This window comes from Rhinatrema bivittatum, chromosome 1, assembly GCF_901001135.1.
Source record: "Rhinatrema bivittatum chromosome 1, aRhiBiv1.1, whole genome shotgun sequence".
In the NCBI taxonomy this organism is placed as follows: domain Eukaryota; kingdom Metazoa; phylum Chordata; class Amphibia; order Gymnophiona; family Rhinatrematidae; genus Rhinatrema; species Rhinatrema bivittatum.
In genome coordinates, this window is record NC_042615.1 from 235752921 (window position 1) to 235768756 (window position 15836).

Sequence of the window (15836 nt, forward strand, 5' to 3'; positions counted from 1 at the left end):
ATTAGGAACACCCTTACGCATGGTAGGCATATTTTAAATCATACACACATAACTGTGCGCACGATTTAAAATTCCAGCATATCTCTGCTCGTGTACCCATATGTGCCTATATGAGCATCTGTGTGTTTTTTTAGAGTTATTCTCATAGTTTTGTTTTGATTACTGGTACAAATCCCATGGGTAAAAATAACTGATGGAGTTTACGCCATCATGGGTAGTTTGATTATTGCTCCCTATATATTTGTAAGCTGCCAATTTGCCACTATTTGACCTCCTACACAGCCTCTTGTAACTCTTAGAATCCCAGTTTTACTATTTACTCAAAACTCTCAAATAGCAATTCATCACCCTCCTTTCAGCCTCAAAATGGAAAAAAACTGATCCCTGTGTTACGAAGTGAGGTCATAAAACTACCTTAAGCAATTATAGCCCCTCAGATTTTCTGAGGTGGAAGTCAAGGGTAGTGGCATTCGTTTCTTTAAGACTTTTTTTTTATGGGACAACATTAGAAATTACTTTAAATTCAATATATTAAAAGCATGTTTGTACATACTTCAGACAAATATTTTCCTATTTGTTGAACTGCTTTGAATGATCTATGATATAACAGAAAAACTGTTACACTCATTATGATAAAATATACAAATGGTTTGAGAGCATTTCCTAATTTTGTTTTTTACCTATTTTCAACAGGAACGTGAAGAGTTTTTTCGACTGAGAAGTGAAGATACTAACAGTAATGTCTTATGGTGGGCTGTTTTACAAACGATAATCCTCATGTCAGTTGGTGTATGGCAAATCAAATGCTTTAAAGACTTCCTTATAGCTAAAAAGCTTGTTTAAAACTGTATACATATAACCTGAATAATGTAATTTATAATGCATAAAAACTTAATAAAGAGCCCAATAAATAACTACTGTCCAGGTCTTTTTTTCATGAAGAGATAGATCAGTAAAATGGATGGGTGGATATCAAAACTTGCACCACTATATATATCAACCAAAGAAAGAGTGTGAGAATTGTAATTTAAATGGAAAATTTTCAATCAAAGCGAAGGTGCTTCTAATGCAATGAAAGCCTTCTGCAATGAATATTTAAATTTAATATAGATCCATCAGGTGTTATGCCTATCGGTCACAGACGGCTGCGACCGCGCTTACTTACATCCCGCACTGTTCTCCAGCCCTCCCTGGGTCTGCTCGCAGCACAGGCCAATCTCTACCGCCGCATTCCCCATGGCTCCTCGTGGCGGCTGGGACACCGCCGCCAGCTGCATTGTCTCTGGGCCTTCCTAGGTGCGCGCGCATCACCGGGATCTCCTTTCAAGCCTCTTCGGCGGGAACCTCATGGCCATCCCTGCTTGATGATGTCATCAGATCAAAGTACTTAAGCTCCACCTTCGCCCCCAGCTAGCCGACTTGGCAACAAGTTCTGAACGTCTCTACTAGCTCCTGTTCCGTGTTCCTGTGGCTCCGCTGTTGGACTACGTTGGACCTTGGACTCTGCCTGGTAACCGCTCCTTGGAGGCCAGTGGCACTCTCACGGGGACCTTGTCTCCTGGACTTCCCCACTCCTCGGGCTGGCCCTGTGCTTTCTGAGGTCCTACTCTGCAAGGGTCTCCGCTCCTCGGGGCTACTCCTGGAACACTCTTGCCATTCGGGAGTTACTCTAGCGCTTCCCCGCTCCTCGGGGTTGCGCCTACGTGCTGTCTGGACTGTCAGCGCTTCCCTGCTCCTTGTGGCTGCGTCCTCCTTTTTCTCAAGAGAGTTTCAGCACCGTCCCACTCCTTGGGACAGTGTCCTTGTGCTTTAGTGTGACTATCTGCGCCTCCCCGCTCCTCGGGGTCACGCTTACGTGCTACGAGACTACCAGCACTTCCCCTCTCCTCGGGGCTGTGCTTCTCTATCATACAGAGACTACCTGTGCTCCCCGCTCCTCGGGTTCCACCTACGTCATCATCGGAGACCAGATTCGGGCTTCCTTGCTCCACAGGTTAGCCTGTGTTACTACAGCCGCACCTCCCTCGCTCCACAGCTCCACTCCTCGGGGTGTGTCTCCGCTGTTCCTCCTGCATGCCAGTCTCAACCCTCTCACTCTATGGCCTGCCTGGCACCTTCCCCTCCGGGGGTTTCAGTCAAGGTATTACCGGCAGCCCGCTCGTCTACTGGGGAATTCCTCCTGACTCCTCGGGACCTCTCCACAGTCTTACCCAGAGCTCCCTGCCGTGCCTGACCTCGCCTTCCATCAGTGTGGGTCTGTGGGGTTCCTCCCCACAGGCTGTAACAACTCATACCACGGGCCAAGGGTCCACCAACCCACAAACCATAACATTAGGTATCCAATACAGCCAACATATCACAGTTTTTAAATTCACTACTATAGTTAGTTAAAAGTCCACATTTCAAATATTGTAGTCCCCTGATACAGCCCTGTTTTCCCTGCTGGCTTCTTTAGGTGGAACTTAGCTGCTAAATTTGAAAAGTAGAAAGTTAAGACTAGCACAGTGAGATCATTTAATGCAGTACAAAGTGAAAACTATTATATTAAATAAACAGCTATTAAAGCACCTTTATAAAAATATGTAAAATAAAACAAACAACCAAAGTATAGCTTACAAGCTTCACAGTGATGTAGAAGTGAAGGCAGTTGTAAATTGGCACAAAAAGGTCATCTGATACAAAAAGTCCAATCACAGATTTTCAAATTACAATCTTTGCATCCCCTTGATCTAAATTGTGTGATTGCTCTGTTTGTGTAATTTGATCCCTTTTCTGTGATTGGACTCTTTGTATCAGATGACCTTTTCATGCCACTTCAAATACCTTCTTTACCTGACAAATGCCTTTACTTCTATATCACTGTGAAGTTTGTAAGCTATATTAGTCTCTATAGGTATGTTGTTTGGTTGTTTGTTTTATTTTACATATTTTTATAGAGGTGCTTTCAATGCTGTTTATTTAAGATAATAGTTTTCACTTTGTTGTTATGTTTTAATTTGGTTTGTGGGCCCTTGGGTCATGGAGAGAACTGACTCCACCCACAGGGAGGAGCCCTGTGCGACGCTCCACGACAGGCAGGGTCTCAGCAGTGATGGACACAGGAGTCAGACAGTATTTATTATACAGCAAGAGAAACCCAAGGAGCGGGTTAGTAACCTCTAGGGGTGTGCATTCGTTTTGAACTTATATGTAAAACGCTACTTATTATTTTTTTTTAACTTAAAAAAGTGATGAGGCGAAAACGATCGGATTTCCAACTTATTCAACATAGCTATGTTGAATAAGTTGGGTGAGCGGAACCGCGGTGGACCACGTGACGGCATGATGTGATACTCTCACGAATGCCGGTATAGAAAAAACTAAAATAAATATAAATAAATAAATAAATTGCAGGAAGACCTTGTGAGACTGGAAAATTGGGCATCGAAATGGCAGATGAAATTTAATGTGGATAAGTGCAAGGGGATGCATATAGGGAAAAATAACCCATGCTATAATTACACAATGTTGGGTTCCATATTAGGTGCTACAACCCAAGAAAGAGATCTAGGTGTCATAGTGGATAACACATTGAAATCGTCGGTTCAGTGTGCTGCGGCAGTCAAAAAAGCAAACAGAATGTTGGGAATTATTAGAAAGGGAATGGTGAATAAAACGGAAAATGTCATAATGCCTCTGTATCGCTCCATGGTGAGACCGCACCTTGAATACTGTGTACAATTCTGGTTGCCGCATCTCAAAAAAGATATAATTGCGATGGAGAAGGTACAGAGAAGGGCTACCAAAATGATAAGGGGAATGGAACAGCTCCCCTATGAGGAAAGACTAAAGAGGTTAGGACTTTTCAGCTTGGAGAAGAGACGACTGAGGGGGGATATGATAGAGGTGTTTAAAATCATGAGAGCTCTAGAACGGGTAGATGTGAATCGGTAATTTACTCTTTCGGATAGTAGAAAGACTAGGGGGCACTCCATGAAGTTAGCATGTGGCACATTTAAAACTAATTGGAGAAAGTTCTTTTTTACTCAACGCACAATTAAACTCTGGAGTTTGTTGCCAGAGGATGTGGTTAGTGCAGTTAGTATAGCTGTGTTTAAAAAAGGATTGGATAAGTTCTTGGAGGAGAAGTCCATTACCTGCTATTAATTAAGTTGACTTAGAAAATAGCCACTGCTATTACTAGCAACGGTAACATGGAATAGACTTAGTTTTTGGGTACTTGCCAGGTTCTTATGGCCTAGATTGGCCACTGTTGGAAACAGGATGCTGGGCTTGATGGACCCTTGGTCCGACCCTGTATGGCATGTTCTTATGTTCTTAAACTAGAACTAACATCTGAGTGGAGGCTGTGGTATGGCCTAGGATTGCCTCTCCAATCAACCTAGGCTCAAGAGTTTCCCGATTTCTCACGGCATTATGTGGCATAATGCCTTTGGCCAGCATAATATAAGCACAGGTTGAGCTTTCAACACCTTTGCTTCTCTTCCTCAATTAGTCTTGCCAAAAAATGGCAACCAAACTTTCCTCATTACAGCAAAGTTCAGATGCCTGAGTCTGGAACTGGATGGTGTAATTGCAAGCGGTCTTATTGCCTTGCCTGAAGCAAAGCAGATCTGCAGCGGCCGAGGAGGAACGTTTAGGCTTATTGAAGACACAGAGAAACTGTCTAAGAAACTCCTCCAGGTTTCCCCATAAAGGATTCATTCCACTTCCAAAGAGGAGATGCCCAGGCCAAGGCCAGTCTAGCCAACAGGGACAAGATGAATGTTACCTTGGTCTGGTTGGATGGGAAGCTGGATGCTTACAGCTCAAAATGCATGAGGCATTGATTGATAAACCCTCCATAGATTTTAGGGTCTCTGTCATATTTGAGAGAATGAGGCAGGTGGGGCATGGGTCCAGGCTTGTGGATGGGCACCATTGAAGGTGGCGTGGAAGGTGCCAGTATGGGAAGTCATACTTGCATGATGTGCATGCAGGCAGGAAGACCTTGAAGGAGGCCCACTATCTGGTTCTGCTGTTTTTGCTGCTGTTGATTCAGTGTGCCAAATCAGGTATGTCCCAAGCAGAGGTCGAGTCCACCAACCTCATGGCCTCAGCAAACTGTCATGGAGTGTGAGCCCTTCTGCTGTGGTGGGATTCATGCTGCCCAGTTGGTGAACTAACTGGGCCCCCACCAACAATAGGCAGACCCACTTGGACAGGAACAGGATATAGGCTTCCTGTATACCAACCACTTCCTCTGCAGGTTGAGCCCTTGGGTTATGGGGCCAGCAGGACTTAGGCGACAGTCCTGTAGAGTGGACTGGCATAGTCAGTAAGCAGGCCAAGGTTAGGGAAGGTGGAAATCAGGCAGCAGCAGGTATTCAAGCACAGGCCAGGGCAAACGGAGATCAGGCAGTTCAGGTATTCAGGCAAAGGTCGGGGCAGGCGGAGACCAGGCAGCATCAGGTATTCAAAGATCAGCACAGGTGGAGCTCAAGCAGCATCAGATATCCAGGCAAAGGTCAAGACTATGAATCAATCAGAGAGGGAGGCAAGACAGGACGAGGAGCTGGAGACAAGGCAGGATGAAGCAACATATACTCCCAGCCACTGATGAGATGCTGGCTGGGAGCGCAGCGAGGGTTTACATATCTTGCCGTGTTGATATCATCCTCAAGCACTGCACCTCTAGTGCCTGCCATGGTCCTTCTTAGGTTGATGAGCATCGTGAGAACGCACCTAGGGGGCAGCGCTGTGATGGTGCTATCAGCAGCATCCCTATTGCACTGAGGTCCTGTGTATTCTGAGGTGCATGTGGCTGGTTGCAGGGTCATCCCATGGCCAACCAAACATTACAATCGTCAACTGTCTCAACTATTTGTCTCTTATGATCCCAAAATAATGGGCGTGGCAATTGACTAGTGTACCACATTGCACATTTTTATGTGCTGACTGGCTGGCTTCCAGATTACAGGCTCCATAAAGGCTCATCAAGCAAGAACTGTGGCTGCTTCCGTTGCTCATCTCAGAGTCCCCATTGAAGATATCTGTAATGCTGCAACATGATTGTCTCTAGAGATGTGAATCGTGTCCTCGATCGTCTTAACGATCGATTTCGGCTGGGAGGGGGAGGGAATCGTATTGTTGCCGTTTGGGTGTGTAAACTATCGTGAAAATCGTTAAAATCGTGAGCCGACACACTAAAACCCCCTAAAACCCACCCCCGACCCCTTAAATTAAATCCCCCACCCTCCCGAACCCCCCCCCAAATGCTTTAAATAACCTGGGGATCCAGCGGTGGTCCAGAACGGCGGCGGTCCAGAACGGCCCCCTCAATTGAATCCTGTTGTCTTCAGCCGGCGCCATTTTGCAAAATGGCCGCCGCAAAATGGCGGCGGCCATAGACAAAAACAATTCGACGCAGGAGGTCGTTCCGGACCCCCGCTGGACTTTTGGCAAGTCTTGTGGGGGTCAGGAGGCCCCCCCAAGCTGGCCAAAAGTTCCCGGGAGTCCAGCGGGGTTCAGGAAGAGATTTCTTGCCGCGAATCGTTTTCCGTACGGAAAATGGCGCCGGCAGGAGATCGACTGCAGGAGGTCGTTCAGCGGGGGTTCCGGACCGCCGCTGAACGACCTCCTGCAGTCGATCTCCTGCCGGCGCCATTTTCCGTACGGAAAACGATTCGCGGCAAGAAATCGCTTCCTGAACCCCGCTGGACTCCCGGGAACTTTTGGCCAGCTTGGGGGGGCCTCCTGACCCCCACAATACTTGCCAAAAGTCCAGCGGGGGTCCGGAATGACCTCCTGCGTCGAATCGTTTTTGTCTATGGCCGCCGCCATTTTGCGGCGGCCATTTTGCAAAATGGCGCCGGCTGAAGACAACAGGATTCAATTGAGGGGGCCGTTCCGGACCGCCGCCGTTCTGGACCACCGCTGGATCCCCAGGTTATTTAAAGCATTTGGGGGGGGGTTCGGGAGGGTGGGGGATTTAATTTAAGGGGTCGGGGGTGGGTTTTAGTGTGTCGGTTTTCCTGCCCTCCCCCTTCCCCCGATTTACGATTTTTTAACGATAAATCGGGGGAATTGGTATTGTATCGTGGCCCTAACGATTTTTGACGATTTAAAATATATCGGACGATATTTTAAATCGTCAAAAAACGATTCACATCCCTAATTGTCTCTATACACTTTCATGTCCCATTACTGTCTGGACAATCTATCAAAAAATGACAGTAATTTTGGACAAGCAGTTTTGTGCAGCTGGCTTGCCCAGTAATCTACTCTCCATTAGTGAGACAGGGCTGCTCTTTCAGTATATGCTCCACATGCAACACTCGGCGTTGGCCTCTACATGCCATGGATAATTCGGCCCTGTTTGTTGAAGGAGATAGCAAGTCTGCTTAGCATAAAGAGAGCTCTCCGTAGACAGCAGGATGAATTAACCATGCTTAATACCCACCTGCCTCCTCAGAGAATTAGCTACCTTCCTAATTCTAAGCTCTAAGGACAAATGAGGGACTCACTAGGCAGTACTCGCGTGGGAACTCCCACACATGCTCAGTAAATCAGAAGCTCTACTGAACTCAAAAAAATGGTTTTGTTCAGTGCCATCAATATCACCCACATCATGGCCAATTCATCCTGCCATTCATGTTAAGCAAACTTGCTTTCTTCCTTGAATAGAATTTTCTCTATATATGAAGTCAACAGTAAACCAGACAGAACGTTTTTAGAAGCTCTAGAAATAAACAGATAGGGCTTTGTTATTTAAACAGAACTATGGATCTAGTTCATTGATCAGTATTGATTGTAAGATATATGCTAATGTTTTGGCTCATAGACCAAACAGACTGTTGAATAAACTAATCAACAAGAATCAAACAGATTTTATAGATTTTCTTTTGATAAGGTTTGTTTTGTAATTTGTTTATTCTCAATCAGAAAAAACTGAAAATTTGCAAGTGCGCACTCCGATGTCATGTAGTTTGGATAATATTTGGCTAACTCCTGGTATGCAGATTCAAACTAAAACCCAACAACCGGATTTTAAACCCGGTGTACACAAATCCTGGGGTTTACCATGCGTGGCCAGGCCTTATGCGCACCAGGCTGCCGCGCTCCATGTTCCGGTCTGGGGGCTGGTCCAGGGGCCGCTGTCACGCCCCCGGAACGCCCCCGGGCCGGAACCACACCCCCGAAACACCGCGTCACTCCCAACATGCCCCCGAAACGCCGCGTGACTCCGGACACGCCCCCGACATGCCCCTCCATGCAACCCCCGGGACTTACGCGCGTCCCGGGGCTTGCGTGCGCCGCCGAGCCTATGCAAAATAGGCTCGGCGCGCGCAGGGGGGGTTTGGGGTAGGTTTTCGGGGGTACGCGTGTATCTTACGCGCGTACCCCTTTGAAAATCTACCCCATAGTGTATTTGGATTTAAAGAAAGTGTGTGACAAAGTAGCTCATGAGAGACTCTTGAGGAAATCAAAAAGTCATGGTACAGGAGGCAATGTTCTATTGTGGCTTGAGAAGTGATTAAAAGATAGAAAACAGAAAGTACGGCTAAATGATCAATTTTCTCAATGGAGAAAGGTGAATAGTAGAGTGTCCCAGGGATCTGAACTTGGACCGCTGTGCTTTTTAATATATTATAAATGACCTAGAAATGGGAACAATGAGTGAGGTGATCAAATTTTTTGAAGATACAAAATTATTCAGAGTTATCAAAACATGAGGAATGTGAAAAATTGCAAGAAGACCCTGTGAGAATGGGCATCCAAATGGCAGATGACATTTGATGGAGACAAGTACAAAGTGATGTCACAGGTAGGCCTTGCCCAGCCTACCTGTGACATCACTGGCTATGGGAGGCGTCCCTCCAGCCCCCCTTTAAAAGTAAGGCCCGCGACCTAGGCGTCGCGTGCCTAAGGAGCAAGCCCCTTGGTGCGCCCCTTAGTGCAGCCTCTTAGTGCCACATCTCACTGACTCCCCTCTAACACCCACCGCATCCCCTCTATTATCCCTCCTTCCCACCCAACCCTTTCGCACCTTCCCCCAGTGCCTACCCAGTGCACCCCATACCTCGTCCTAGAGGTGCATCTGAACTCACTATATACAATTACCCCTTCCAATACGGGCTCAACCACCCTGTCCTCCTATTGCAACACCTTTCAATACGCGCCCTCTTCCCCCTTTTTAATATCCCCCAGAACTCACCCCTCCCTACCTACCATGACATTCTACCCCACACCCCATACCCATTTTCAACCCCCGACCTTGTCCCTGGAAGCAAAGCTACTTCCTCCCCTCTTCAACAAACATCAGAACGCTAGTACCCATCATGATCTCCCCTTTTTCTCAACTGCTCTGCCCAATCACAGCCAGAATCCAGCACAAATGCTTAACAATTATTCACAAAACCCTACACAATAAAGAGATGCACTGGCTCAACGACTCTCTCCAATATCTCACCTCTAACAGACCAACCAGATCCGCCTACTTAGGAACCATATCAACCCCTTCGCCTAAACTCACTCATCTCGCCTCCACCCGAGAAAGAGCCCTCTCAATTGCAGGACCATCTCTATGGAACTCGATGCCACCTGACCTACACCTAGAACACTGTACTAAAACCTTCAAGAAAAAACTGAAAACCTGGCTGTATAAACAAGCTTTCACTTAATCTTACCATACCCCTCACCACCTAGCATTGTAATAGAGATAGTATTGTAATATAATTGTAATATACTAACAATTGTTCCACTTTTATTATTAATGCAATTGTTCCACTTTTATTATTAATGCAATAACTCATGATGTTGACTCATTAGATTAATATAATATGATGTAATATAATTTCGGACAATCTATCCTTATTTCTTCTCTCTCTAGGTCTTCCTGTCCTTCTTTTCTCATCCCCGTTCCTTCAAAACCCCTGTTAGATGTAACTTTATTTTCCGTTCCTTCTGTTAAGTTGTTACCCCAGTTGTATGTAAACCGATGTGATATTCATTCGAATGTCGGTATATAAAAGTTATAAATAAATAAATAATTAAATAAATAAAGTGATACATGTAGGGAAGGTTTACCAAATTATAGCTACAAAATGCAAGGTTCCACGCTGGAAAAGAATCTAGGCATATTATGTTGAAATTATCTGCTCAGTGTGCAGCAATGGCCAAGAAAGCAAATTGAATATTAGGAAGAATTAGGAAAGGAATGGAAAATAAAACAGAGTATATCATAATGCCTCTGTATCACTCCATGGTGTGACTACACCTTGAGCAGTGTGCAGTTCTGGCCACATCATCTCAAATAAGATATAGCAGAATTAAAAAGGTACAGAGTACTTTAACATTCATACATATATCTATTGTTGATTTCTTTGACTGTACTTATTTTATTTATGCTTTTTATATACCGTCGTTCCAGAGGTAGATCACAACGGTTTACATATATAGCATTGAATTACATTGTAAAAAAAGGTAATAGTATTTCTAACAATTTTATTTTAAATATGTAAATAACAGCTATAAGAAAATAGTAATTACTTCAACAATGGATTAGAAATTCCAAGGAATGAATCAAATAGGAGTTGTAGAAATTTATAATAAAATAAAAGGTGAAAAGGGTATGATCTGTTTCTTGACTATACAAATTTGAAGATATTTTATTGATGAAAATTTCAAGTTAGTTTATAGGCTTTTTTGAAGAGCCAGGTTTTAAGATCTTATTTGAATTTCTATTTTTTGGTTGAAAGTCTTAGTGGACTAGGTAAAGAGTTCCAAAGTTTAGGACCAGCAATTGTAAACATACAATTTCTAATTTGTGATAGGTGTATAATATTATAAGGAGGAATTGAGAGAATGCCTTTGATTTGAGATGTTAGTTCTCTTAGTGGCTTGAAGAATTGAATTGAAATTACAGGTAGAGATGGGTCAATGTTGTTGATGATACTGAAAATAAGTGATAATACTTTGTATTGGATTCTGAAGGATACTGGAAGCCAGAGAAGGTCTATCAGGGTGGGAGTTATATGATCAAATGGTCTTGTTCCAGTAAGAAGTCTGGCAGAAACATTTTGGAGGAGTTGTAGAGGTTTGATTATGTTTGCATTGAGGTCTAGCAGTAGGGAGTTGTAGTATTCTAGGTTGGAAAAAATCAGAGTATGTAGAACTGTGCGGAAGTCTTGGAAAGTAAGCAATGGTTTTAGGTAGTGTTGCATTCTGAGTTTAGCGTAACCAGATTTTATTATCTTTGTTATATGTTTTTTCATGTTGATATTTTCATCAATTTGGATTCCTAGATCACAAACTTCATCTGAAGGTGATATTTTAACTATTTCTATATTTAGAATAAGTGGTTTTAGTGATGTGTTTTCTTAGCCAAATTATTTCAGTTTTATTAGTGTTGAGAATCAATTTCAGAAAAGAGAGTCCTTTTTATATAGATTTCATGTATTTTGTTAGTGTTGCTGCTGTTCTTTCAAAAAGAATGTAGAATTGTATATCATCAGCATATATGAAGAATTTGGTGTTTAGATTTGTTAAAAGAGTGCAAATTGGATATAGATAGATAATAAACAATGTTGATGACAGTGCTGTGTCAATATTAAAGAGGTCCGAGATTTGATTGCCTAATTTGACTTGGAAGGATCTATTTTCTAGGAAGGAAGAGAACCAGTTGTATACATTTCTACCAATTCCAATTTTCTTTATTTGCAGAGAAGAGTATGGTCAACTGTGTCAAATGCATCTTTTAGGACAAGGAGAATTAGAAGATTCATTATTACCAAAGCCTTTTAGAATGCTACTAAATAAATAGTTTTTCGGTTGAACAGTTTTTCCTGAAGCCAAATTGGGTTGTACAATCTCTATAAAGTTTAAATTATTTAAAAAGGATGCAGTGAAGGGTGACCAAATGAAAAATGGGATGGAATGATTTCCCTATGAGGAAAGGCTAAAGAGGTTTGTGCTCTTCAGCTTGGAGAAGAGATGGTTGAGGGGAAATAAGATAGAGGTCTATAGAATAATGAGTGGAGTGGAATGTGTAAATGCAAATCAGTTGTTTACTCTTTCTAAAAGTATAAAGACTAGGGGACATTCAATGAAGTTACTAGATGATACATTTAAGACAAATATGATATTTGCTTTACTCAATGCATAAATAAACTCTGGAATTTGTTACCAGAAGATGTGGTGAAAGCTGTTATTATAGCTGGGTTTAAAAAAGGTTTGGGCAAGTTCCTGGAAGAAAAGTCCATAAACCATCATTAAAGTGGATTTAGGCAAGTCCACTGGGATAAGCAGCATGAAATCTATCAACCTTTTGTGACCCTGACAGGTACTTGTGACCTGGATCGGCCACTGTTGGAAACAGGATACCGGGCTTGACAGACCTTTGATCTGACCCTGTATGGCAAATATGCTCTGCAACTTGCTCTTCACATGCCTCCCAGTGAGTCATGTTTCTTCACAGCCACTTTTCAATTACATGACTTAACTTCCTAATCCCTCTTATCGAGTCACCACATTGGCTCCCCATCTGCTTCCACATACAGTTAAATCTTATCTTACTCGACTATAAATGCATTCACTTTGTAGCTTCACTTCTCTCTCCTCACATCCTTCTTCAAAAACTCTGTTGATCTGTGCCCGTATCCTACATTGCCAACTCCTGACTCCATCCTTTTCACCTGGCTGCGCCATATGCATAAACTTCCTGATTTGGTGTGCCTTGCTCCCTTTCTGGCCATACTCAAGTCCAATCTAAAGACTCACATTTTTCAGGCTGGTTTTAAATCCTTAATATTTCTCTACAATAAATACACTTCACGTGACATTTGTCATGTATGATTATCTTGACTAATTTGTAAGTTCCATGTAGCTGGTACTGAAGGGGTCTGAACGCTTCAACCTGACAAAGGACAACCTGAAACTCCTGCCAAACAGGACTTCATGTACCAGAATTCCCTGCTTCATGACGGGTTTACTTACAGTCTGCAATACAGCTGTAATTAGGACATTGAGAAACTCTCTGTCAGCACATTGCACATTTTCATTTTTTGGCTTCGCTGTTCTTATTCTCTGATAAGCTTTCATTGTAACCTAGAATAGAACAATGGATGTATTATGTGAAGGGCTGTATTACTATAGACTCGTGAATTCCTTTCCAGAACTGCAAGTCCCAGCAGCCTCTCCTGCAGAAGCTTCACGAAGGTTCCAGGTTGTCTAAGGAGGGGGTCAGTAGCCCCTCAGCTGGGATATGCTTGCTCAGCAAGGCGTAGAACGCATGTGTATAAGATAAGAAATGTAGAATGTATAAAAGCCAGCTCCTGAAGGGGAGGGGCACGCAGTTTCTGAGCCATTGTTCTCAGCTGTGTCTTGCATATGCAATAAAAGTCTTTCTTTACGGAACAGTTTCTGGGGCCTATTTTCTGACGGTAACATTTGGCATTCCAGATGGGACCGGGGCCCTGGGGACGCCATATTGGCCCCCCAATCGGTCCGGGAGATTTTGTGGCGGAGTGATCCCCCAGACTTGCCTGGTGAGTGGCCACCGCTGAGTTCAGTGATCAGGTTTCTGAGGGGGTCATTCCACGGAGATCCTCTGAGACCTTTGGGATTGGTTGATCCGGAAAGAAGGCTTTCTTGACGATCGGAAGAACTTTGCAGGCAAGTATTTTGGGAAAAAGAAATAAGATAAAAAATAGAATTAGAGACTAGATAAAGCTAAATTACTAGCCGATCCGTCACCAAGCTGGATCGAGGGAGCCTTGATCAAGCTCCGCGCGGGGGATAGTAGGAATCCCGATCCGAACACTCCACGACTTGAAAAATTCGGGAATAGGTTTCTTGTTGTGTGAAAGAGAATAAATGGCCTCGCAGTAAAAAAAATAAAAATATTTTTTGATCTACTCTGGTGATGTAGACTATTTTTACTTAAGGAAAACTTATTAAAAGTGATTGTGAATTATTTATCTGTATATGTGTACTGAACAGCGGCAGTTAGCCTGCGAGCATGTAGCTTGCAATCTGTTTCTGCCATAATATGATGCATTATAATTGTTATGGACAAAGAGCGCTGGGAGCTGGAAAGTTAACTAGTTAGGCTGGGCAGAGGCTGCTTCTCAGCGGGACAGTTTAACCCCTAAAACATTTCTCTGGTACGTTTGGGTTTTCAAATTATTAATTAAGGATTGTGATGTATATAACTGCTATCTGTGAATTGCAAGCACATGTACCAGGGATTTTTTAATTGTTTTTAATTGTTTTAAACCCTAATGGGAAGAGATTTTTGGTTTACAGATGCTGCACAAGATCCTTCATTACTTAATCCAGAGAGTTAAGATATTTTAGTTTGTTATTAAATGAGAAATACTAAAGTTTCATCTGCAATAAGAAAGTTCTTTTCCCTTTGTCTTTGTTTGTTTATTGTTCCTGTTTTCTGCCCTGAACTATGGAATTGTAAGACAAAGGAATTTCCAGGAGAGTTAATGGTTGATTGTTTTCTGGAATTATTATAATATGTTTGACTGGGCTCTAGCATAGCTACTATACAACAAATTAATGTATAGTGTTAAGTTAAAATACTGATTTGATTACTGAAGAATGCACTTACTGGTGTTGAAGTTTAGAACTTGATGACAGTTAAGGTTAACGGCAGAGATAATTACAGGAGAGAGGAGGGGGTCGAGCCAGAGAGAGAAAATAAAGAAGAAAAGAAAGAAAAAAAAAAAAGGTTGAGCCAGCCTGGGTGAATGAGGACAAAGGGAAAGAAAACATTAAGTTTTGATTGTTTAAACAGAACATTATTGGAAGTTAGTTGATGGTGTGCGTATGTGAATAAAGATAGAATTGTGGTATGTTAATTAAAAGGAAGGAAGATTCCTTGGCGTTCAATCACTAGTGGGGGTTGGTCAAAGGTTTAGTACTCACATCAGTACATTTACTCCCTAGGTTGTTTCACAGAAGTAAAAGTTTTTTTGTAGCTCAGACTGGTTTGTTTAATCTCTACATTAGCTACAACTCCTGCATACAGGGAAACAGTGCCTTATGATGCAGGCTATTTTTAAGACATTTTATAGCAGCAAATTCATTGTTACAGTACAAAAATGTAATTATGGAATGGTGGTGCGTTTCACTGCGTGTCAATATGTCAGTACGTAGTGCGTAGTGCATTTCATTGCGTGTCAGATGTTAGTGCATTCAATATGGCTGTGCGTTTCAATGCTGGCGTTGTTAATCAGAAGTTTTCAGTTTTCTCATATCTTCTATCCCAGTGTCCTCCCTATGCTTATCCTTCACTCGATACATCCACAGGTTAGTCAATTATTTATTGTTTTTTTTCATCTATGGCAGGGCACCTGTACAATAAGAATATTCTCTAATGTTAATTATTGTTCTTACTTGTTTCCTATATATTATCTGTTATTTAAAGTTACATTGGAACGCATGATAAAGTATGAACTCTCTTTTGCTGACGCAGTTTATTTTGAAGTTGTCTCTGGGAAAATTAGAGGAGAAATGATTAAGAATGGGACCTTTGTTAAAGCTTTGTTAAATATGCAGGGCATAGCAAGTGGCAAGATAAGACAGCTGCAGTTCTGACTGTGGGAATTACAGGATGCCGTTTGTAAAAAACACAGAGAAAACAAAGACTTAATATTAAAAATTTTGATTCAGTGGCAGGCGCAAGATAAGGATTATTGAAGTTGTGGGCAAGAGGATGGGCCACTATGCAAGATCAGGAACTAGATCAAATATGATTCGGCCCAAATGATAAAGTAGTGGCCCCCACACACAAACATATATATATATATATACTGCAATTATGTTCTTTTACCACTGGTGGGGGC

General features: G+C 42.7%; 1 protein-coding gene across 1 annotated transcript in view; it reads left to right on the forward strand.

Moving 5' to 3' along the window:
- Positions 1–894, forward strand: part of LOC115080355 (transmembrane emp24 domain-containing protein 11-like) — a 54853-nt gene extending 53959 nt beyond the window's left edge. The window contains exon 5 of the mRNA XM_029584503.1: positions 694–894. Within this exon, the coding sequence (XP_029440363.1) occupies positions 694–843 (150 nt within the window). The 3' untranslated portion in view covers positions 844–894. The remainder of the gene's footprint in view (positions 1–693) is intronic.
- Positions 895–15836: the final 14942 nt, after the last annotated feature.